Raw genomic sequence first — 25,827 nt, forward strand, 5'->3', positions numbered from 1 at the left:
TAACTTTGCGTTTATATAGGTTATGGAACCAAATATAATAGGTAACAAGTTTATATAAATTATAATTTATGAACTTGTTACCTATTGATGGGGCAAAATTATATATATAAATTATAATTTATGAACTTGTTACCTATTGATGGGGCCATTACTTAATAGCTCAATGTCACCTGTTAAAGAAACTGTTGGCGGAGATAAATACTTGCTTCATAGTCTTCTTGCTTCAAGACTCCACTTTTATAAGTAAATATCCAGCGAAATCCATTATCGATTATTAAATAATATTTTACATCTTTTTATATATATATATATATATATATATTCTTGGAGTATAAAATTTTAAATTTAAATATTCGAAATTTAAAAGGATAAGTTAGTAATTTTCTAAGGAAATAATATATAGCCTACATATCCCCTTAAAAATTTCTACTTTCCAAAAATGGCTTCTTTTTAGACAGAGGGAGTATATATATATTTTTGCTCCAATCTAGGAAGCACAGATAATTCATCTAGAGGTGTTGTGGCGTCGGCACATGTGTCTGATACAGTTAAAAATATCTTGAAATTTGAATATTTTATTTTCTAATTAGACACAGTTAAGACACAATAAGGACACGTTTTGGACTCTTTTTGAATAGGGCAGGGTGATTTTGTAATTACATTTTTTTTTTTTTTTTTTTGAGAAGAATGAAATTCAATACAATTTTAAATATATTATGGACTAATATAAAAAATAATATAAAATTTAAAAGTATGTAAGTATGTATATGTATATAGTATATCACTGGAAGCAATTCTTGAAGGGTGTGAGAGTTTCATATATATATATATATATATATATTGTTGGTTATTAACATAAAATAAAAATTTTAAAAAATTTAAAAAAAGTGTAAAAAGGTGTGTCCATCGAAGCAAATCTTAGCGGGAATCATGTAAAGTTTGGTAACTCTACTAAGCAAACTAATTAATAAAAGTATTAGGGTCGTAAATTGCTTGTCTTGTGGAACACCCTATGCAGATTATAGTATAATTTTCTATGTTAATATTGAGAACAAGCTTGCACATGTTGATGTTTTTGGTAATCTAAGCACTCTGCGCATTTTTCTATATTCCTTTTTTTTTTTTTTATCAATTTTTTAATTCACTCTGTTATTATTTTTTGAAGCTTCTTTTCTTTTATTTCATCTATTAAAAAAATGATCTCCATGGTGACAAACCAAGCTTTATCAGGGTGTTCAAATTCTGGGTATCTCCTCAGAGGCAGAGCACTTAAAGGGGAAACAAAAAAACACTATATGGCCATCTAAAAATTGTATTTAATATATTTTTGTATCAATTAATGTAGTAAGATGGGGCAGGTCTTGGTGCAACGGTAAAATTGCAAGTTTGAAATATGGAAACAGTCTCCCTCGATGAGGAGATAAGGTTGTTCAAAATACGAAAACATCCTCTTTCAGAGCGGAAATAAATATGCTACATCTGAATTTTCTTAGACTTCGCGACAACCAGAACCTTAGCACTCCCCAAAATTTTTCCCTTTAGGAAGAGAAGCTCACATCTGTCATATGTGAAGTTCACCCTTGTATGAATTTTTTTTTTTAAATAATTTTTTTATTAAATAAATATACTCACACACATCTACAAATGCCCATTGTGAATTCAAATCCCTCAAAATATCTATTTGCATACTCAAATATGCACATTATAAAATACCGCCTGGGCTAATGGATACACTTCATAAAAGTTACACCTAGAAGGTAGTATATATATATATATATATATATTTGCACACTTAGATATTCAGTGGAAAAGTAAGATCTGTTCCGTTCAGTTCGGAATGCACTTTACAAAAAAGTTTGGAGTAAAATACATTCATTCTCCTAACCTTTTTATAAAGTGCGTTCTGAACTGAACAAAATATAATATATTGTTCACCCGGATTTTCTTGTGAAATACTGTAGTCAGATGTGTCTTTTCCTTCATATGTGTTGGCTGGGGATTAGAGTACAGTACATGTTTTAGGAACTGTTAGATTAGTAGCCATGAGGAATTCAAAACCTAGATGCCAACAACCAAAGAGATCAACCATGGCTTGAATTCAAAGGTTATGATGTTTATATTCTTAGAGTTCAAATCCTTGTGATACCATAGACTACTAGATATAGGGGTCCCCCAAACCACTAATTTGCACCAATTTACCTTAAAGGACTACCTAAATGTCCTGTTTTCAGGAATGAAATTGACATTATTAGACATTGTGGGGTCCAAAACCCCAAAATGCTTTCCATGTCATGGCTGATGTGGTTCAATGCACCTGCTTCATGCCAGTCTAACTAAACCACTTTGTTGTCCAGTTTACACATTCTCTCTACCTGTTACCATAATTTCCAGTCAGCTTACCCAAATTTCTCAGCTAAATATACAATCTAGACATCAAATTTTCAAGACGACTAAGAGGATACTGGAAAGAAAAATGCCAAGTGTAATCACGACTGCAGGGTCTCAGTCATTATCTGGTTATGAGACTTACAAGATTTAAAGATTGAGCTTGCACAAGTCGTGACTGTACATAACATGACTCAAATGAAAATAGATTTGAAGTAAAAATTGACTTATGGTGGCCACCAGAATGGGTTTGACCTTCGAAATTACCTCGTCTAAACTTTGAATAGACATCTTCATTTATATAATCAGTAACGTTTGACATAGGTCATGTTTGTCTACCGCCTTTGTTTCGTGTTCTTGTTTTGACCCAAAACAAAAGCAACTTTTTTTATTTTGTAGTATGTTCAATGGTAATCCGAAATATGCTTGGTATCACTACATTTGTTATAAGATTTTTAGAAAAAAGAACAAGAAAACATATTTGGTAAAAAAAATTTCAAATTAAAAAAATAAAATGGCTAGTTAAGACGGTCATTTAAGGTTTTTTTTTTTTTTTTTTGTTGGTTTTGGGGGGGGGGGTGGTAAAGTGTTTTTGCTACAGTTAGGAAACAATTAGAAACTCCAATTGGTGCTTCCGATTTTGGCCTCTTTTTCGGAAACGTCTCAGTACTATTTAAATTGCAGAAAACGTTATCAAATACGCTTTCTTATTTTACTTTACTACAATTCGAAAAAAAAAAAAACATGAAGCAAAAGCGGTTGACAAACATGATCATAATAAGCTTACTACTATTTGAATTCATTCTGTCCAGAAATCACCACCAAAAAAAAAAAAAAAAAAGCCTAAAAAGCAAAACAGTTCTTGTAGTGTGAGCAACCTGCTTATTTAAAAAAGATATGGGAGATTCCTCACACCTTCTTTACCCACAAAATCAAAGCCTGGACGTGATAATTAGTACAGGTGGGGACTTTTATAAAAAGTTGCCTAACATGAAAATATTTTAGTGCAAAAGCACCTAACTGACCTGACCCGACCTGACCTGACCCTATAATTTACTTCCATCTCAAGCAAAACCATTGTACATTGTCTCATTCAAAGTAATCAACTTAGGTTTCAAACCATTTGCAGTTTCTCTCTCTTATTAGCTAAGTCATGCTCAATCGCCCCACACCTTAAACCAGACATTAAACATGTACAAATAAGGTTAGACACTAATCAATTTGTAAACTTCTTTCCATCTAATGTTTACCAAAAATATGCTCTTGACATAAGCATATATAATAAAATACTAAAGCATTAGTACAATGGAAATTCTAGGTTAGATATAGAAAAAATTGACCCCCTTTGAATCATATGGCAAAAGAAAAGTGTGTATGAACCACCATTGTGAGAATCTTTGAATTTTTCACTAATTTTGACATATTGACATAATAAAAATAATAAATTAAATCAGCAAAAAAGAAAATGAAAGAAGTTTTCTACATTATCTAAACCAAGCAGTAATTCAAGTCCAAAGAAGGATGCTGACAAACAATTCTCATCTAAAATGAAATTTGAACAGAATGTCAAAGTCTTGAGTTTTTACCAAACTGAAGGTGTTGTTTCACTATAAATAGTACCATATATCGTTCACTTCATGCACAACCACCTTCTTCTCCTCCTTTGGTTTCATATTCAGAACTCTCTTTCATTGTCTGAAATGGCTCTCTCTCGACAGTCTCTTGTGTTCGTAGCGGCAACTTTACTTCTTATGCAAGCTCTGCAGGGAGATGCTGCCACATTCATCCAGTCTCGGGCGGCTTACTATCCAAATTCTGATGAACAAGGAACAGAAAGTGAGAATGCAAATTACACACACACAAACACACACAAGTTGATGTTTATTTTCTATGGAAATTTTATACATTTTTTATTTGTTTGCAGCTGGAGCATGTGGATTTGGTTCATTTGGAGCAACAATCAATGGTGGGGATGTATCGGCTGCATCTGATCTGTATCGAGATGGTGTAGGCTGTGGTGCTTGCTACCAGGTGAGCATCATTCATAAAAAGAAACATCACACTGAATCAAAATACGAACCTGCTTGGTTTAGTTTTCTAAGAACTACAAAAGACGTACAGTTCTCTAAAAACAGACAATTTTTAATTGAGTTTTCAGAAAACTAAAACCAAACAAGTTTTTCTACAGTTTTCTGATTTTCAATTTTCTGAAAACGGAAAACTGAACAAAGCAGACGTGAACATTCTATGGTTTTTATAGTGATTATAGTCCTTAACCATGTCATTACTCTTTCTTTTTGCCTCACTAGGTAAGATGCAAGGACAGTCACTATTGCTCAGATAATGGAGTGACTGTAGTTATAACTGACCATGGCTCAAGTGACCGGACCGACTTTATCCTGAGTAGGAAAGCCTTTGGTCGGATGGCTCAGACCAAAGATGCAGCTGCATCACTGCTAGCCCTTGGTGTGGTTGATATTGAATATCAACGGTAAGATATGCATATAGAGCAAGTTTACAGATTCAACTAGAAAGGAAAAATGATTTCTAATTAAGAGCAATTGAATAATTTGTGTGTTTTTGGAAATGATTTCTTTATGTCTCTCTTTTTGAGTATTGAGAAAATGATTTCTCTATCAACAAGACTTCAATTTTATGAGGGAGGTGATATCTCTTTTTAGTGGTTATTATTGAACTTTTAACATCCCTTGTTGCATACCATTAAAGAAGATTGTATAAAGAAGTCATTATCCTTAAGTTGTTTCTAACATACCCATAAAAGGTTTATTTTCTTTTTTTAAAAAAATTATGATTTGTCAAAGTTCAAAGAAAAGGTAATGGTATTGACTAACACAATGATCTCTCTGTTTTCAAACAGTGTTCCATGCAGTTATCCAAACAAAAATATTACTTTCAAGATTGATGAGAATAGCAACTACCCTCATTACCTGGCTTTTGTTATATGGTATCAACAAGGAAAAATGGACATCACTGCTGTGCAGCTCTGTGAGGTATTTCCCTCTTCCTTCCAATAATATATATATATATATTTCAAAAGTTCAAGCAAATGCACACATTCACAAACACAATATTGCAGTTAACGAGGCTCAAACTCTTAACCTTTCCTTTGGAGAGGAGAGAGGAGAGATCATACCATCTGGTCTAATACCCATTATGCCTTCCTTTCAATGTGACGGTGTTTTCATTTTTTGGAACCTGTTGAACTTTTTTTCACAAGTTATATGTTTTTTGCCCCCAAAAAGCATAATCTAAATTTTTCTTATTTTTTATTTCTATAGACATAACTTGTCCATCATAAAGTAATATTAGTTGAACTAGTTGCAAAAAAAAACATGTGCATCATATTTGGTTAATCTTCGATTTATTTCATTTTATTGTATTAAAAATCGAGAACCATTCCAAGGAGTTAGGAAAAAGATTTGTTGAGTTCGGTTTTAAACGCTGACATACTACATATTGAATTTATGCAGACACAAAATTTCGTGTGCAAGCTATTGGATCGGAGTTATGGAGCAGTATGGACGACTACTTCGCCCCCTAGTGGACCCTTGCAGATAAGGATGTTATTCAGCAGTAACGAAGGAGATGAGACATGGGTTGTTCCAGTTAACAACATACCTGAAAACTGGAAAGCTGGAGATGTATGTGACTCAGGAGTACAAGTTAACTTATAAACCAGTTACAATGGACTCTATAGTTCATTGATTTCATTATCTCACTGAAAAAAGGCCCTTTGATTCTTCATGCATATGTTGTTTATTTTTCCTACATTCTTAGCAGTTAAATTATTTCTTTTAGAGGTTAGAATAGGCATGGACAAGTTCTTGATTGTAATCATCGGTTTGCTGACAAATAAAATTCAAAATGGAATAATAAGAGTTGAATTTGGTTTACTTACAGCAGTTGGTTTAGACGGTAATGTTTACTGCTGCAATTTTTCTGCATTGCTGACCATCCCAATAGAGAAACAGGGCATCCTCGTGCCAATATGCATATGCTAAAATCCCTTTTCCAACTATAAAGAACACACACACACACACACAAACAAGCACTGGTGTTTATTTTGAATCCTAGTAGTGCATAATAAGTTCTATTCAGGAATATCAGTAGGTTAGTTGATACTAGGTAGTGAAATGAGAATTATTTCAATGACATTGAATTTTCAGTCACAACTCACATATAACAATCTCCACTGTCAAGTCTAGGATCCAACAGCAGGCTTCAAAGGTAAATTAACCATCAAGATGAACTCGAGAAACGAATGGGAAACAAGAAATCACAAATATGGAGAAAAGCAACATTTCATGACTACAGAAGTCAGAAGCACAACATGAGAAAAAGATCCACAAATGGTAATCATCCCCAAGAGTAACTTTAAGTAATGACTAGAATACCATATGAGCAAACCAGTATAACACTCAACTCAAATGAACAAAGCTCTTGCCCTCACCTTTGAAATCTTCAGGAATTGTGCTTTGCTATTCCTCTCTGTATAAGGCTATATTTTGTGTTGTTCTGAACAATGACCAATAGAAAGGGCTAGCCCAGTGCATAAGGCTCCTGCCATTGCAGCCTCACCTTCGCATGGAGAGGCTGTTTCGAGTTTCGGACCCATGACATCCACGTCACAATGGACCAATATTCTTCTCAATCTTCACAAAACTCTGCAAGCCAAACCAGCACATGATTGCCATTGATTATTTAGACTTCGCCGAATATGTGTGTTGTTCAATTTACAAAACTAGGTACGGAAATAATTTTTTTCAAGTAATCTTGCTTCTTTAACTTTACATATCACAGCTTGTCTCTTAAACCTGAACTCTCCCTACCCCATCATACTTCTGCATGGCAATTTCATTTGAGCACCCATCTCTCTCAACATGGAGTACACCATGCTTTTCTTATGGACCAGATCACTTCCATGAAAAGATCGAGTCCCACAATCTTCTAAGTGAGCCAAGCTAGACCCTGCCACTTTCCCTAACTCATTTTTCATCATTATCTTTCTCACTTTTTCTACATCATCCCATCTCCCTTCTGCGGCATATATGTTAGATAACAACACATAGGGCCCAATATCCCCTGGTTTCAACTCAATTAGCCGCTTAGCCACAACTTCTCCAAGCTCAAGATTTGAGTGTGTCCTGCATGCTGAAAGCAAAGCTCCCCATAAAGCAGGTCCAGCCTTCATAGGCACCTTCCTGATGAGCTTTTCAGAATCTTTCATTAAACCAGCCTGTCCAAGTAGATCGACCATGCAACCAAAGTGCTCAACCTTTGGCTCGATCTTGTAAACTCGACACATTCGGTCAAAGTGCCACCAACCCTCCAAAACCATTCCTGCATGAGTACATGCGCTTAAAAGGCATACAAAAGTAGCATCATTTGGCATTATTCCTCTCTTCTCCATCTCCAGGAACATTTCAAGTGCTTTATCTCCATGCCCACGCATTCCATACCCCATAATTATGGAATTCCATGATACAACACTTCTCTCTGGCATCTTATCAAAGACGTCTCTAGCCAAATCCATAGCCCCACATTTTGCGTACATTGTCAAGAGAGATGTTGAAAGTAGGACATCAAGTTCAATGTTCCTATTATTTTGTATGTAAGAATGAACCCATTCGCCTACATCAAGCCTCTTTAGGTGTGCACAGGCACTCAACACACTCGTAAAAGTAGCCTCAGTTGGCTTGGCATCTCCTCCTTCCATCATCCTGTCAAATAATCTCAAACACTCGCTGTAATCCTTGGACCGCACATAAAGAGCCAACATGGTATTCCAAGAAACAACATTCCGCAATGGCATCCAATCGAAAACCTCACGAGCAGCTGCAACATTTCTTACCCTTGCATACCAATCAATCAAATAATTACAGGAAACCACATCTTTATACGGCATCTTCTCAAGCAAATTCTTTGCCTCCTCCATATCCTCAATCCCCACATAACCTGCAATAATCGAATTCCAACTAAAAACATCTCTCTCAGGCATTACATCGAATAGCCCACGCGCCACACCCACTTCCCCATTCTTTACAAACCCACTGATCATCGAATTCCAAGTCACCAAATCTGATTCAGAACTTAAATCAAACACTTCGCAAGCATCCTCAATTCTTCCACAAACAGAGTAAAAATGAATCAAGGAATTACGAACATATAAATCCAACTCAAACCCAAATTTCACAACCCGGGCATGGCTCTTCTCCCCTTCTCTAACCAAACCGAGCTCTGAGCAAACCTTCACCAACAATGGGTAGGTGTAATGATTTGGGGCAACACATTTACCAATCATTTGATGATAGAAAAAAGTGAGAGCACGATGTGGGTCGTTCATGATTATGTAACTCCTCATAATGGTGTTGCATATGAATGCATCTGGCTCTTCCAAAAGGTCGAAGAGAGCGACCGCGTGAGGGACCATAGATGGCGATGAACAGAGCTTCTTTACTACTCGGCTCGAGGCCAGAGGGTGTTGGAAGAGGCCAGAGACGATGAGTTGGGCATGGACTTGGTTGAATTCTTTCAATGTACCATTGCATGATTCTAAGATGCGCAGAATGGGGTGGCTCAGAGTCAACGTGCGCACCCCTCTGTTGTCGTCGGCCTCGGCGAGTTCGTTGTTCACCGGATCGGTCCAGAGTTTTGGTGATGATTTGGGAAGGTTTTTCTGGGTTTCGATCAGTTTTTGAAGAGATTGTGAGGATAAGCGGACTCTGGAGGATTTTAGCCTAACCGACATGGTTTTTCTTCTCAATTTGGCGGGAAAGATGGAGTTTCAAAATGCCGTTAGATACCAGAGTAACACCATTGCCTTTCTCTCCAGTAGCTACCTAACCATATATTACTCGAGACTTGATATGTATGTTATGTACATGTATACATGTGTGTGTATATATATCATATATGTGCACACACACAAATGTACGTGAACGTGTACACAACAAGTCTTTATTTTGATTAACTAAACAATTTAATTGTTGTTTGATTTAAAATTATTGCATTAAACAATTTAAAGTTGCTGTGATACATGTAAGATTTAGGTGTTTGATTACGATTAGGTATTTATTTTCTACCAGGAGAAAAACTCAATAGTCTAAATTGTATTCAGTTGTGGTATCACCAACTAATTATATAATTCATGTAGTGATATAACTCATTAAAATAAATTATTTTTACTTATGTGACATGGTACAATTGGTTAATAACACTAATGATGAAATATTTAAGATACAAGGAAGTTTTTCTTCCCAAAGAGAAGCATAGGGGTAGTTATTTCATTTCCTATTAATTTATTCTCTCTATGCCCAAATCTATCAATAATACCCCTAGTGTAACGAGGGTCATTTTGTCCCACATCGGAATCGGATGGGAAATAGATTGGGTATAAATGGGTGGATATGCAACCTTACCTAACAGTTCGAGTTTTTAGGTAAATGGGCAAGCGCCCACCCGTTACAGTTAGTATCAGAGCCAAATCCAGTCCTTGATCCGGTGCCACGCCAAGCGCCCGGCCCGGAAGGTGGGAAAGAGATTGGGTATAAATGGGTGAGTATGCAGCCTTACCTAACAGTTCAAGCTTTTGGGTAAATGGGCAAGCGCCCACCCGTTACACCTAGCCTCCTTTCCTCCTCTCTCTGTCTAAATTAGGGTTTCCTTCTCTCTCTCTATCTCTTCATACATGGATCAACTTCAAAAACACCATGGCCTCTGATTCTTCCCAAAATCCATATCGAAATTTTTTTATTATTATTATTATTATTTTTTTGTGATGTATTGTGAATTCTTTACCGCGGCTTGGGTAATTTCAGACTGCAGAACTACTAATTTTTTTTTCCTTCCATCTTTGTGTCCCAAGTTGAAGAGCATTTCCACAATTACTCCTGAATTTCACCACACCAAGTTCACATTTGCCTTTTCAATAACAAATTTATAATGATTTTTCTTTTTTTTGGGGGAAAGGTAATCATGGTTGGCGAGGGCATTGTTGTCATTTACCAGACCTTATTTGGGTTTACAGCAGTTGATCAACCCAACACTAGCATTTTTAATTCAACAAGACTACTCTTACAAAACTATTCATTCAAATTTAGTAGAATGAGATTTGCTAAATTTCAGATGCACATGCTCAACTATTCGACTGTCTGAAATTGAACCCTCCATTATTAGGTCACAATTTCCATCAAGGTACTGAGAGATATAGGAAGCTCCAACAAGGCCACAAGCAAGCACCACTGTCAATCACCATTTGCGGTTTAAAAGAAACACCGGGTTCTGTGAATCCTCCTCGTCGTTCCATAGCGGTATGTTAAATTTGAATCTTCTTTCTTCGGTAAACTTTTCACATATCGGATACAGACCACAGATATGCCTCCCTTTCTGTAGCCTGTTTCTCATTCTTCCTTTTGAACATATCTTTCTCGAATCCTGCAAGATGCGTAACAACATAAACTAATTAAATGACTAATATAAATACAATTTAGAACAGCTCATTTAGTTTTATCATAATTTCTTCAATCCTACTTTTCATCCAAAACAAGAAGAATCTTCCCCGTCGTCAGTGTTGGTGAACACTTGGTGGACGTTTTCACATCATTGGCTTACCAAAGCAAATAAAACAGGGAAGATTCGCGACCAGGTTTATAGCAGATTTTCTTTTTTATCCCGGTAAGTAGATTTATAGTAAATTTTGTGCATGAAATAAAGTGAGTGTCAGACTGAAGAGAGGTAGAACTAAATCAGGCCCCTACTTCCCAAAGAGATGTCAGGGGTTCGAGCCTAGCATTTGTGTGTGAGTGCCACCAACTAAGAAAAAAAGAAGGTAGAACTAAACCAACCAGTACTACGATCAACACCATCCCAGTGTCTCCCTGGTTTGATGCCATAGCGGTTGGGTGCAGCATCTAATCCTCTTTTAATCCAGCTATGACTTGGAACGTCCTGAGGAATTATAAACCCAGACTCTTTCATCTTCTCATTATCTCCAAGGTCTGGAAGAACAAGCTCAGAATCTCTTCTCTGCGATAATGGGGGAGAAAATGTCATTAACAAATTTAAAACTACTAACAATTTTTAGCAACCATTTAAGCAAATCATTATTACCTTGACCAAATGTGCCATAGGATCACCCCACCTAACCCTGTCCTTTAGCATCCTGTCGATTTCTGGATCATCTCTGCAAACAAGAGACGAATTAGACACATAAAGAGCTGAATTAAAAAAAGAAAAAAGAAAAAGAAAAAAAAAAAAAAAAAGAACGAAAAGTCATTGTGTAGTGATTTGACAACCGCCATTAAGAGCAGAAGGAAACATGAAGCACATACAAAAATTTTGACATAAGAGTTCATCAAACAGGTGATCTATAACAAACAAATGGGAATCAAAGGCAAACCAAGACTATGTCACAAATCAAATTTTTTTTACAACAAAGTGATGACCAAATTGCAGGGTTGTTCTGCCATACAGAACCATAAGTTGTGCCCAGAAACACTAGTTCTTGTACCATGACTAAGTGTATCACTCTCTTCAAATATATGGTCGATCAATGCCAAAAATATATATATATACATATATATATATATATACAAATTAAAAATAATAAAATGACATCAATAAAATGGAACACTAAAGAGTAAAAAGAATAAATTCTTCATGAAGGATGCATAAGTTGTTCTAACCATTCAATTTTACCTTGTCCGTGCAAATGGTTTGTCCTTCTCAAGTTCTAATTCCTGCTGCTTTGCTTCAGCTTCACGCTTTTGAGCCAAGCCCTTACCCCATTCCAACTTTATCTCCTGATAAAGAACATCACCAACAATTACGAAAACTTTAGAGAGAGAGAGAGAGAGAACTTTTAGCATTCTATCATAAAAAAATTAAATTAACTTAAAAAAAAAATAAAAAAATAAAAAAATAAAAAAATTTCCATTTTAAGTTGTAACTAATGGAAACAATAAAAGGCAATTGCAGCATAATAGACATTTGAAAAATATGAAACAATAAAAGAGGCATTGTGATGCAGGACAAAAAAGGCTTAATACCATGTAGATCGACGAATGCTCTGATACCAAACTAATTTAGGATGAGAATATAAGGGGATCAGAAGAAAGAAGGTAGTAGACACAGAAGGAGATGCGAAGAGAGAAGGGAATGAAAAGACAGAGAGAAGGAGTGAGAAGAACGGGGAAGAGTACTTTCTGAAAACTTACAAGAAATCTCAATATCAAGTCTGAATAATTCTTGTTACAATAGGGCCCTTTATGGGTAACACAACCTAAAACCGTACAAATTTAGAAACCCGCAAAAATAAAATAAGAAAATACATAAATAATATACCCAACAAAACCTGTACCAATGCCTACTCCTACAATCTCCATCACATTGCTAAGTAACAATTCCAAGCGAAAGTCATAACTGCAGGCAGTTTGAGCAACAGGACTCCACAATCAAGAGATGTCCTAAGTCTGAAAAGTAACAGCATGCAAGTAACGGCTATCATGAAACTTAACGCAAAGGATCATGTAAGCAAACTTCTACCACCTTACATGAAAGTTTTAGAGCAGCAAACGATGTACAAAAGGACATTGAAATAAACCATAAAGTGGGCTGGATAAGTTCCTGGCATGTGCATATCAATCCAATAAAAATTCAAATAATAAAATCGATCCTCTGTCAGATCAAAAGCACCCACGTCTTGTTTCACTTATTCGATCCACATCTTTCAGCACCTTCTTCAGCTTTAAACATACACCTCCTTTATTGTACAGCCAGTTGTATCAAATTAACTGCTTTTTACAATAATCTGCTACTTTTCTAAAATCAGCGCCAACATCACCACCAAACAATAATAAAACACCAGATGATCCAGAACAATCCAAACGCTAAATTTAACCAAAACTTGTCTCTATGTTTTTTGCGAAAAAAAAAAGAGTTGCTCCTTTAGATGTAACCAAATGCACTTTTGTATTTTAAAAATAGATATATTGAAAAATCAACTAAAGAAGTGCTTAGCATTCTCTATCAGCAGCCAGGTTGGCCTTCAACCTTACAATATTGGGGGACTGGGGGCTATTTTAGTTGGCCCTCAGACAGCTTAGTTGATAGAGGTCGGGTTCAAAATAAGGGAGGGGATCAAGGGGGTTAGGGATTCTTTAATTGTTTGATCATAAATAATAAATAATTAAAAACCAAAAAAAAAAATTTACACACCTTTCATCTTCTTCCGACATATGCCTACAAAGGATAAGGCAATCTTAATGCTTAAAAGGAAGTTTAATTTAAAAATCAATTGTGCTTAAATTTTTATAACAATTGAGACATGCAATCTATGTTGCCCCATACATGGTAATACACAAGTTATTAACACAAATGCCATCCAATGCTTGAATAAGATAGAGAATTTTCAGGTATTTGCAACAATAGTATCTAATATCTAATATTTCATAGATGTGACTGGGAAACTTGCATTGATCTAAGATCAAATAAGACAAAATAATCTATTATACAATTCTTGATTTGTATTCATAAATTGTTTGCAAATAGTTTTTGCACGTTTCTCAGTACTAAATATCAACTTGTTTTATCCATAAAAATTGAGATACTTATGCAATGGAACGCTATACAGGTGCAATGAAACACTTCCTTTTCATAGAATGATGGAAACAGAGTTACAGCGGTCAAGGATGTCAAAACTATTGACTTCTGAACAAAAAATAATTAGGAGACTTCAAAGGGGTAAATGTGTAAGTCTCTTATATTCTCATACAATCATGTAAATATTAACTTCCTTTTTTAATTTTTGATAAGTAATATTTCATTAAAGAAAGGTCAACCACTTACGAATGCACAAAAAGCCCCAAAGTGCCTCTATACTATTCTCAACCTATCCACAAAATTCATAATATCCTCTATAGATTTTCAGTTCTACCCACGAATCCAAAAAATAATAATAATAATAAAATAAAATAACTCAGAATAGGGAATTTTGGAACCAAATAGGAATCTCCTTTCCTTCAAAGGATCTTTTACTTCTTTCTTGCGACAAGCCCCACCACAACCAAAGGGGGGTTGTCCTCCAAGAATCTCTAATTAGTACTTCTCTATGTATTTCAGGCTAGGTTCCTTTTTAATTAAGTACTTCTCTATGTATTTCATATTTAAGATTTTAAGAACATCAAAAATCATAAATTAAGTGGAAACCCCATATTTGTATGTTTAAATTGCCAACAACGGCTTAAAATACAATGTATATCCAAAACTCATATTGAAAGTTTGAAACACCTTTAAATATTCATCAAATCAACTAAAAATCATTACAAATTTATATTCATAAGACTTTGGAGTTAAAAATACATCCGTGTGTTTACGTCATGTTGTGCAAGTTTGAAAAAAATTCACGACCGCAGTTTCTGGTACTGTTATGTAAAACGCCCGTTATACCAAGCGTCTATTACGCTGCGACCGCATCACAATTTTAAACCTTGATCATATCAGCATGTCATAGGTTTAGTTGTGCCAGATAACAGCATCCCCGTCCATGATCTTGTTAAACAACTAAGAATTGGGTATATTAGCATTTTAGTTGATGAATTTCAAATAAGCTAAAATTGTACCAAACAAAGCTACAACTAACACCATTGCTTATAATATCACGTCTGCTCACAAAAAGATTTGCTCAGTCTTAGATCTTGCAAGATAAAGTGTCTTAATGATACATGAAAATGTCTCTTGTGCATCACCTCTCTTCCTTCTACACTTTAGTCAATAATTACGCCAAACATTTTATGAATCACAATACTGATTACTTTAGACTAGTTATGATACATGAAAATGTCTTAATGATAAGAGTGTCTTTAGGATACATGAAAATGTCTCTTCTGCATCACCTCTATTCCTTCTACCTTTTAGTCACTGATTATCCCGAACATTGTACGAATCACAATATTGATTACTTTAGACTAGTTATAATACCAATATTGATAATTAAAAGTTCCAGTAAAGAGTCACATTATACCACAATCCAAACATGAGAGTCGATAGATCTTACCTTAGGCTTTTCTTCTTTTTGCGATGATTTTAGTAACTGATCCTTTGATATGCGTTCTCCTGCAACATGGAGTGATACCCATATATAAAAAATAAAAAATAAAAAATAAAAAAAAAAAGTCTATAGCAAAATAATCACTTTTTTTTTCCCCCAGAAAGTAATAAAGAATCACTTAGGAAATAGTTTCTCACTGACCTGTTATTTTATCACGATATACACCTTCAGCACCTCGACCACTAATAGAAGGATCCATATTTTTAAACCTGTGATATATGAGAAAAGTTAGTTGTCAATTTAATGAACCAACCAATTTATAAAAGATAGCAACATATTAAAGAAGACCACTTCATATATTTTTCCTCTACCCATAATTACAATAAAATTAATATAATACAATTGATTGAATGAGAACAAACGAACAGCCAAGGGAAACCAAGTATTAGTTACACAAGAACCAAATAAAATCCAACCACTATATATATCAGTAACTTTTTATCTGCAGCTCTATGCCCTTCCCCCAAAAACAAGATACAAACACATTCAGGTGAAAAAGACCAACTGTTAGACAAAAGTCTAATCAAGTTACAACAGTAAGTACTGGAAGAAAAATGTGTCAATATTTTAGTACTTAAAGCCTATGTTACATGGACTTGGGTACTTGTGTCGGACACGGGTATGTATCCATGTGTCGGACATGTCAAATCTCCAAATAGAAGGACACACGGACATGGCTAAATATTCATTTTATTAATTATTTTATTTTCTAGAGTAAAGTATTGTTTTTATCAAATAAAATGTTCAATATAGGCATTTAACTTATTTAAAAGTAATAATATAATGTAATTGAATGATTGGATATGCTTTTTAAGTACACGTCCAACAAAAATTTTCAGACACATATCCCATACCCATGTCTGAGCAATTGGTCTCCGACACGGGTACTTCACTACTTTTGAAGTGTCCATGTAACATAGCTTAAAGCTGCATCAAGAAATAGCAGAAGCAGTCGCAAAGTTTTACGGGAGAAAAAGAATAAATAAAAAATAAAATAAAAGATGAGAATACACTATATTTAGCTCCCTAAAATCCATAGGGCTGATTCTCCACTGTTGACCACCAACCAATAGGTGCTTAAATATGAATTTAGTTTTAGCTCCCTACGTCTAAACTTTTTAACTTTTTTCAAAAACAATTATCTTAGTTTATGCACTCAGGAATATGACTCATTCTCCAATCCAATACAACTTCCGAGAAAAAAGTGTAGACGTAGAAAGTGTGAACTTATTTGTGTGGACTTAGAACTGTATCCAAGCTATCATGTATTAGAAAAATTGCTACTACATATTTGACTACCTGTAAACCTAAATAAAATCAATCATGGTCAAAATTGATAGACCATATGAAGCAGCCGGTTTCAATCCTGTAACTAAACCGTATCAAAAGTAAAAGTAAGTTTCATATTTCTGGTTTCAAAGCTCTAGACTGTGACCGTGAACTGTTGTCACCATATTGTTAATTTAATTTGGCCTAGGGAAAAAGATGGACAGTGGGTCCAGGCATTGGGGCAGGACAATCCGATCCTGTGCCTGGTTATGTTGGGCTACATATGAACCACCTAATTGCTTCGAAAGAGCATACTACCGCCAGAAAGGAAATACTACCACAACACCAATGTAAAAATCTTCTAGGAAGTCATACTCATCATTTCCCTATTGAGAATGAGTCAGTACTTGTGCATCACAAGTTCAATTGTGACACTTTCCACTTCAATGTGGTTTTTGTCTTTTCTATATATTGAGGATTTCATATAGCTAATTTTCTTAGGGAATGGGACTCCCTACTTCACTGGGATTTTTTTTTGCTCTACAACAAATTTAACTCACTCTATATCCTATTTGGCTAGGCTATTCAACAGTTACTTTTATTATTTCTGACGTCGAGTCAGCCCGGGGGCCCAAAGAGTCGGTAATCAAGGAACTTGTGGTTTGCAATGAATGACATCTAGGTTTTCCTCAGCTTAAGAGTTCTCATTCATAGATATTCATATAATGTGTCTACTCTTAATGAGTTTAAGTAAACAGACTAATTACATACAAGAATAGCAATATCAACTCAGTTACACAAGTGTTTCGAAAGAAAAAAAACATAGGAAAGGCATGTAGCTAAATAACAAGATTAATTACCTCAACCAGTCATCTCTCTTAGTCTTAGTATTCTCCTCTTTGATATCTCGGCCAGTAAGCAAACCAGTTTTTGGTTTCTCTTTCAGAGAAGATGATTCCTTCCGGATTTTCCTAGGGGGAGAAAGATCTGAAACTGAAGACACACGGGAAGCATCTATTTCAGTTGAATGGTGATTTGATCGGCGAGGACGACGAGGAGGGGAAAAATCAGGATCTGGGCCAGAGGAACGTGATGCCTTCATTTCAGACTGTGGTGATTGAGTATGATGATGTTTCTGTTGCCGCCGAGGTGGTGACAAATCAGTAACCACTCTGTCAGGCTCTGAAGGCCTTAGATTGGGGTCTGGTGAAGGTGTGTCATACCGAGTCCTCTGTTTACGAGGGGGAGAAATATCAAAATCTTGGCTATTAGAAATAAGATGTTTAGGATCCTGGCCAGAAGAATGTGATGGTTTTCTTTCAGGTTCAGGTCCTTCTGGTGATGGAGTGTAATGATGCTTCCGTCGCTGCAATGATGGTGATGAATCGGCAAGTTCTCTACCATGCCCTGAAGGCTTCAGTTCAGGTTCTGGTGAAGGTGTGTCATTACAAGACCTCCGTTTCCGAGGTGAAGACATATCAGAATTTTGGTATTCAGAATTTAAGTCTTTAGGATTATCAGAGACTGAAACCCAACCACTTCCATCCTCAGAAATGGCACCAAAAGGACGTCTAGATTTAAGTTGCTCTAGCCTCTTCATACGCTTGACTTCGATATCTTCGTCAACCTGGGGCTTCTCTTCATCTGTATAAGAGGCCACTTACATTTTCATCAACACAATAAAACTCACCCTCAGTAATTAAAAATTATTTAAGGGAAATCATATTTGTTACTTGCCAGATGAATCATCATTTTCTTCTTCAAGCTTTACAGGCTTTTGCCAAACAGGATCTTCGTCAACAACAACTACACCTGATCCATCAGGTTTAACCTTCTTCTTTTTCTTCTTCTTTTTCTTTTCCTCTTCATTGCTATTTTCATATCTTTTGAGATACTCTTTCAAAGAGGAAGCAGAAGATGCCACCATTTTTCGTTCACCTTCCTGCTTTTAAAATTAATAGAATGGCACCATAACTCAAAGAATCAAATCCATGATTAAATGCCATGATGCCAAATTATCATTGTTTTCAACACAAGATTTACAAGTTAAAAATTTTTAAACCTAAATTAAAAACAAGTTCATCCCGAATCCCCAAAAAAAGGGGGGGAGAAGAAATAATCCCCTCAACAAATACTTCACTAATCAAACACAGTGTTAGGGTATTGATGTAGCTAAACCCCAAACTCGATGCTGAGATGAAAAGACATGCCATAGATTTCAGGAGAGAATCAACATTACTCCAAAACATAGTTATCAAAGGCCCAAGGCACACTAAGGCACTGAAGGTCTCTTGAAGCCTAGGTGCAATGCTCGCGCAATTGAAAAATAAAATTACTACAAGAAATTTCATATCCCAAAGTCAATATTCTAAATACAAATATTATCAAACATGCAAAAATAAAACTATAAACCATATCATCCAAGCATTCAGAACCATATCATTCAACCATTCAAGAACAACAAAAATAAATCCATACATCCAATTTTTAAAAAAAAAAAAAAAAAAAAAAATGAATGAAACTAAAGAATTAAATATAAATTTTCACTCCTAAAATCAAAGGGAAAAACACATAGAGAGACAAAAGAGCAGCAATAAAACACACACACACACACACACACAAACAAAGCAGTATAAAGAAAACACATAAACAAACAAATTAAAAAAGAAGAAGAAGAAGAAGAAGTAGAGAGAGGCGGACAAAGTTGAGACCAGAGTTCAGAGTTCAGAGAAGAAGAAAAAAGTATACGAAGAGAGAGACCAGGGTTCCAGTATTTCACAAAATCTACCTGTAATTCCATCAATCCAAACGATCCCTAGATAATAGAATTACAACTATTCGAATAAAAATACAATTACAACTATTGTATCCGTATAGATTTATTAGATGCAGATATTGTTCTACATACATAGTATGGGCCGGCCCTGAGATTGAAAAAAATCTTGAGAGGCCCTAGGTGAACTTTAAATGTGAGGCCCTTTCTACATAATGTTTCACACGCGCAAAAATAATTTATAAAAGTGTGAAATTTTCATTAAAGTAAATGTGATCGTCTTACATTTTGAGTTGCAAAATTATCAATTAAAGTGCTCCAATCAAGTTTCTCTAATATATCTTTTTCAATAGATAAGATAGCCAATCCATTCAATCTCTCTTGTGTCATCGTAGACCGCAAGCATGATTTGATTAAGTTCAACTTTGAAAAGCTTCAAGTTTAGCATCTCTTGGAGGACCTCTTTCAACTAATAAATCTCCCAATCTTTTATCAATGTTTCTCCAATTTGCTGGATCATTAATGTTCAAGGGAAGATTATCATTGTCATTCACATGTTCTTCATTACCAAACCTTCAAGTTCATTCACATTTTCTTCATTTTGATTCTCATTCCTATATTCATTCATTAAATCTCCATGTTCATTAAGATTTTCTTCATTCCTATGTTCTCCATTCACCAAATCTTCATCTAAACTCTCTATTTGTGTATTGTTCCTAAAAACTTATGAATAACGCCTTTTTGAGATTGAATCAATTATTCTTCTCTCATTCCCCCCCCCCCCCCTCCCTTTTTTCATGCCCAGATTATTTTCTTGTAGAAATAATTGACCAAAAAAAAACAGAAATAGAAGTTATAGAAATAAAAAAATATTTGTTTTGCAGAAATAAAATATAGATTACCTCAATGCAATGCAATGAATTGATTCAGGTTGCTGAAATAAAATATAGATATTACCTCAATGCAAAGCAAAAAAAGTGGTTCATAATTGTTTGACAAAAATCAACAATGTTTGATTCTTTTCATATTTTCCTTAACCTAATTAATCAGAAAAAAGAATGGAGGTTTTAGTCTGATTCTCCATTTTGGTTCTCTTTAATTTTTTAGTTTTTATTTTTTCTATCACATAAGCAATAATTGACCACAAATATTTAAAAAAAAAAACTTTGTAATTTTCCTTATTGTTCATCAGTACTGTTTTTATGATTTTATCATACTATATATAATATCTATATACTTGGAACACAATCATTTACACTTGGACATATAATTATATAAATAGCAATCCTAGCAAGGCTGAGATCTTCATAATCAGAAAAAGAATGGAGGTTTTAGACTGTACGGAAGATTGTTCAAAGCCTCTAAGGTAAGGGGAAAATCTCCTATTTCAAGCGTCCCATAAATTTTCAAAATTCTATAATCAACCAGACCAATGACATTAGATTCAAATTGATCAAAAAGGAGATAAAGGATTCCATAAACACACGGAATCAAGAAAATCAATTTCAGATTGGAAAAAGCCAAAAAGGATTCCAGTACGATATTTTCAAATTCTATAGCTAATATAATTGTGCGCATGTGCATTGTGCAACCTTCATTCATTAAATCTTCATGTTCATTGACTAACTTCCTATGATCTTCATTCATTAAATCTTCATGTTCATTGAGATTTTCTTCATTTGCTTTCGCATTCATATGTTCTTCATTCACCAAATCTTCAACTAAACTCTCTGTTTGTGTATTACTCCTAAAAAACTTATTAATACCTCCTTTTTGAGATTGAATCAATTCTTCTTCTCTCTCTCTTTTTGTTTTTGTTTTTTTTTGTTTTCCTTTTTTCATGTCCAGATTCAAATTTTCTTGTAGACATAATGAAATCTCTTGAAATCTAAATAACAGGAACCATAATCAACATAAAACTAGACTTGAAAAAAATAATAATAATAATTTGCTTTGTTTAAAGAAAATATATATTACCTCAATATGCAATGATTTGATTCAAGTTCAAGGCAAATAACCTCACTAGATCCTAAGAACAGTGTCCTGCTAGCATGAGAAAGAAGATCACAATTAACATAAAACGGATGGAGAATCAAACAGAAACAATAATAACTAAGCATTGCCGATCATACAATAAATATAATATAAAAAAATAAAAAAATCTAAAATCAAGCAGTTTAGTCGAATGATCTCCTGGCTGGAGATTTCACTGGAATCTAGAGGAGAGGAGAGAAAACAAAACAAAGTATCCAAAAAAACAGTCCAAAAGTGATTTGATGATTACAGATGACAAAAATATGTGGAGATGAGGTGAATATATATATATATGAGGCTGAACTTGTAGTGCTGAAGAAGTAGTGGGACTTTTAGGTTATATGTGGCATCCACTATCATATATAGTTGTCTTTCACTATTTATATTACCTACACTTTGTGTGTGTTTTTTTGGGAGCCAATTACCCCTTTCTTGATTTCAGGATGAGGAACGAACTTTAGTAGCAGTGATTGATTGATCATTGCTACAGAAGACCTGTGCAAATTAATAGGAAAAACCATTAACTTTTGTTTTGTTAAAGCCTGCTCTTGATTTCCATGTGTTTGTACATTCTGATGGCAAATGCTTTGGCAGTATTATTAACTGAAATTCTAGCTGAGCCAACTTCAAATAACATCAATAATGGTGGAATGTATCTTCATATAAAAACAAAATAAAAATAAATAAATAAATAAAACCCTTAATTTGGCACTATGAGCATAATTTAGAGATCAAAAAAAGTTAATTATTACCTCAACCCACTATAAGGGATCCTAAATTTTCGTGGGATTGAATGTGAAAATTCAAAATTATGAGGAAAAGGGGTATGGTTGCTGCTGTTGTGAGATTGGAGTGGAATTAGGGGGAGGGCAATAAAAAAGTACCTGCCATAGATTATGGACTCGATCGCCATGAAAGACACATGTAGAAAGGCACACATTTATTAAAACACTAAGAGAACCATAATATATTCATTAAACTTTTGATAGCCATCGCACACACACACACACACACACAAAACCCTAGTTTGGAAGCTATTTTCACTATTGGAACAGGTAAAGGCCCGAATCAAACAAACCAAAGTTAGAACAAATCAAATGATGAGATAAACGAAAGAAAGAAACATATATAAAAGATCGATTCATGCAAAAGGAGAGAGAAGAGAGAGAGAAGATGAACATACCTTGTCACCTGAGCCTGAGGCGATAGCGGAGGCTGCAATCTGCGCAGTGTCGAAGCAGATTGTGTCGTCTGAAAAACTTGCCCTAACTTCAATTTTTTTTTTTTCTTTTCCTATCCCCCTATTTTGAGGCCCTCTAGAATTTGAGGCCCAAGGCGATTGGGTTGGGTTGGGTTAATTGGGTTGGGTTGGGTTGGGTTGGTTGGGTTACTAGAAGTACTACCTTATCGTAATTGGGTTGGGTTAATTGGGTGTCGTAATCGAATAGATTCAATAGAATGAAAGGTACCGAAAGACATTATAGTTTACTGATATTTTTCACCGATTAAAGTAAAAATTTGAGATTCAAGTTTCAAAAGGAATAAATTAAATGTGTGAGTGTATTTTTTATAAATAAAAAATAAATAAAGTAAACCGGGTAACTTATTTTCTTTAAAATTTTGTCTTTGTTTGTTTATTTTTATTTAGTTTATTATTTTTGTTGATGAGGTAATATAATGGACACAAGACTGTATTGGCGTCACATAAAAAAACATGGATGGTGATTTTTTTTTTTTAAAAGCACCTATATTCCAAAAGTAACTCACTTTATTATTATTTTTTTTTCATTCGTAGTCACGCTAATGTGGCCTAATTATAAATGCACACATATATTGTTTTTATTTATTTCTTTATTGATTTTGTAATTACATACTATTTGTGCATTTGTGGTTCAACCACATTAACGATGAATATGAATGGCAAGTCTTGTCGATTCTAAAGTGCAGTGATACACTACTCTACTAAAAAAAATTAACAAAATAATAATAATAATAATAATGAAGGGTGGCATTGAGATTGTGAGCATAACCAACCAGGCACCTACTTATCTTATTTCTTATTATTTTTAAATTTTGGGTGGTATTTTATATCTATTATTTTCTCACTTATAAAATTTTAAAATTACTCTCATTAAAATTAGAGGAAAAACTTAACTACTGCCTAAAAAAAAAAAAAAAAACTTTACTATTACCCTCACAACATCTCCCCCTTCCTAATCTTCTTAATCCACTTTATTTAAATTTTTGCCTTTGTTTGTCCCATGTTCAAAAGCGTTACTTACCGACTATTACAATAATGATTTTTTTTCAACCTCACGTATTACACAAACATAGGTGAAGGTATCTTACAAGAATTCAGAAAATATTAAATTATTTTTAGATAATTATAAAAAAAAAGTTGTAGACATTTTTTATAAGTGAATTTTCAGAAAACAATTTTCAAGAAAATGAGTCTGGTAGAGTTTTTGAATAATTTTTTTATTTCAAGTCTCAGAAAATAAAAAAACTATTCTAAAATTACAAACCAAGCCGACCTCATATTCTTTGAATTTTGGCTTAATTTTGTTAATTTCATTTTCATATTTGTCTAAAATTTTAACTTTGTTTGAATGTAGCGAGAGTCGTCACCTCATCCACACGAAGGAGGGGTTCATTCACATGGAAGGGGTTGGCAACTAGCATCGGTGTGCACAGGGGCGAAGTGAGGCAATATCCCATGGTTAGGGGGGTCGAACTTTAAGCCAAAAATATTACACTATTGTTTACCGATTTTTTTTTTTTTTTTTGCTTACATCTAATCAAATATGACATAGGTACAAAAAATAAATAAATAAATAAATCAAAAAAATTAATTTTATTTTATTTAAAAAAACACAATGAAAAAAATATATTTATATGTATATATAAACAAACTAATTATGGCTAGAAATGTTGCAAACCATAAATTAAATAAACTCAACGATTCTAGTTTCATCAATTAAAATGAATATATTGATTAAAGAAAATAGACGAATATAAACTCTTATGATTTTGAAATCGCAACAAACAAATTAATTAAATATATTAATTGAATCTACAATGATTCAAGCTACAGAATTATGATAAATCCATTCATTAGAGAGACAGTATTAATTCAAACCGATCAAGATAGTTAAATCAAAACCCTAATTTTTTAATTTTTCACTACTGAATTTGGACTTCTTGGATTTAAAGTTGCCAAAGGCCCAATAAATGCACACGGTCCGATTTGGACCGGATTAAGAGTATTTTGGGACCAAATCATTTATAACGGTTCCACTATTTTTGAAACCAGACCGAACCGTAATATTCATGGAACCAAACCACAAAAAACCGGTTTGGTTCGGTTCAGTTTGTCAGTCTCAATTGATTTTATTTTATTTTATTTTAATTTAGAAGGGGCAAAGTTTTTTTTAATATATATATATATATATATATCAACGAACATTGATATAATACGCAAAATAAATAAATAAATAAAATAAAATAAAAATTAAGAAGAAAAAAAGGAAAGAAAATTGATATATATTTGAAAGGAAAGAAAATTGAGATATATTTGAAAAAAGAAATTTGACTTTTTTTTAAAAAATAATTAAGTAATTTAAAGAATAAAAGAAAGAAAGGGGGCACGTGAGAACTTTAATTGATTTAGGTTTAGGATATGATATACATATATAAATATATATTATATAACATAGTAACGGTTCGGTCCGGGTTGGTCCGGTCCAGCACGACCCTAAATCAGGACCGGACCAAAAAATTACGGTTCCATAATTTTGGGCTTTGGACCGGACCAAACCGTTATACAATTAGACCAAACCGCCCAATTCAATACGATCTAGTTCGATTTTTTGGTTTTTCGGATTTTTTGAACACCCCTAGCAAGTATGGACTTACCTATACTTTGCTGGGATCGTAAATTTTACAAACCATCACCAAATCATGAAATCTGAAAATTGAATCGAACCACACAGATCAAATTAGTTCGGACCGAATTGACGAATTATTTGCTCACCCCTAGTTTTTGGTATCTTTCTGCTACCATTTTAAATTTATGGTGGGGACTTGGGGAGCAAATACAGAATCCATCAACTGCTGCACGTGAATGGATGATGGTAGTCGTCTGAATTTTGGTTCATTTTTTTTTTTTTTTTTTTTTTTTTTTTTTTTTTTTTTTTATGTACATTGTATCTATCTAATTGTACTATATATTTTGTTGGAT

At 34.1% G+C, this 25,827-nt stretch overlaps 3 protein-coding genes across 5 annotated transcripts; 1 reads left to right on the plus strand and 2 right to left on the minus strand.

The window, feature by feature from the left end:
- The first annotated feature begins 4,047 nt into the window (after window positions 1-4,047).
- Window positions 4,048-6,095, plus strand: LOC132303472 (expansin-like B1). Its single transcript, XM_059800736.1, has 5 exons — window positions 4,048-4,221; window positions 4,310-4,416; window positions 4,695-4,876; window positions 5,264-5,396; window positions 5,877-6,095. Exons 1-5 carry the CDS (start codon window positions 4,086-4,088, stop codon window positions 6,078-6,080), a joined length of 762 nt encoding a protein of 253 aa, XP_059656719.1. The 5' UTR covers window positions 4,048-4,085; the 3' UTR covers window positions 6,081-6,095.
- LOC132303471 (pentatricopeptide repeat-containing protein At3g29230-like) lies at window positions 4,133-9,266 on the minus strand. The gene is made up of 2 exons (XM_059800734.1): window positions 6,857-9,266; window positions 4,133-4,200 (listed from the first exon to the last, which is right to left on the minus strand). Exon 1 carries the CDS (start codon window positions 9,152-9,154, stop codon window positions 7,232-7,234), a length of 1,923 nt encoding a protein of 640 aa, XP_059656717.1. The 5' UTR covers window positions 9,155-9,266; the 3' UTR covers window positions 4,133-4,200; window positions 6,857-7,231.
- A 1,030-nt stretch (window positions 9,267-10,296) lies between these two features.
- Window positions 10,297-22,884, minus strand: LOC132303473 (uncharacterized). Of its 3 annotated transcripts, none has more exons than XM_059800737.1 (10): window positions 22,771-22,884; window positions 21,531-21,596; window positions 18,518-18,722; window positions 17,641-18,424; window positions 15,653-15,720; window positions 15,458-15,516; window positions 12,103-12,206; window positions 11,515-11,587; window positions 11,250-11,430; window positions 10,297-10,839 (listed from the first exon to the last, which is right to left on the minus strand). In XM_059800737.1, exons 3-10 carry the CDS (start codon window positions 18,705-18,707, stop codon window positions 10,754-10,756), a joined length of 1,545 nt encoding a protein of 514 aa, XP_059656720.1. In that variant the 5' UTR covers window positions 18,708-18,722; window positions 21,531-21,596; window positions 22,771-22,884; the 3' UTR covers window positions 10,297-10,753. The 3 variants fall into 3 exon arrangements, with proteins under 3 accessions (XP_059656720.1, XP_059656722.1, XP_059656721.1); XM_059800739.1 differs by having other exon boundaries at window positions 18,518-18,725; XM_059800738.1 differs by having other exon boundaries at window positions 21,531-21,599; window positions 22,771-22,879.
- Between the last annotated feature and the right edge of the window lie 2,943 nt (window positions 22,885-25,827).

The sequence above is a fragment of the Cornus florida genome, unplaced genomic scaffold (assembly GCF_030987335.1).
Source record: "Cornus florida cultivar Cherokee Brave unplaced genomic scaffold, ASM3098733v1 CherokeeBrave_3.0.0_Hap2_Chr04, whole genome shotgun sequence".
In the NCBI taxonomy this organism is placed as follows: Eukaryota; Viridiplantae; Streptophyta; class Magnoliopsida; order Cornales; family Cornaceae; genus Cornus; species Cornus florida.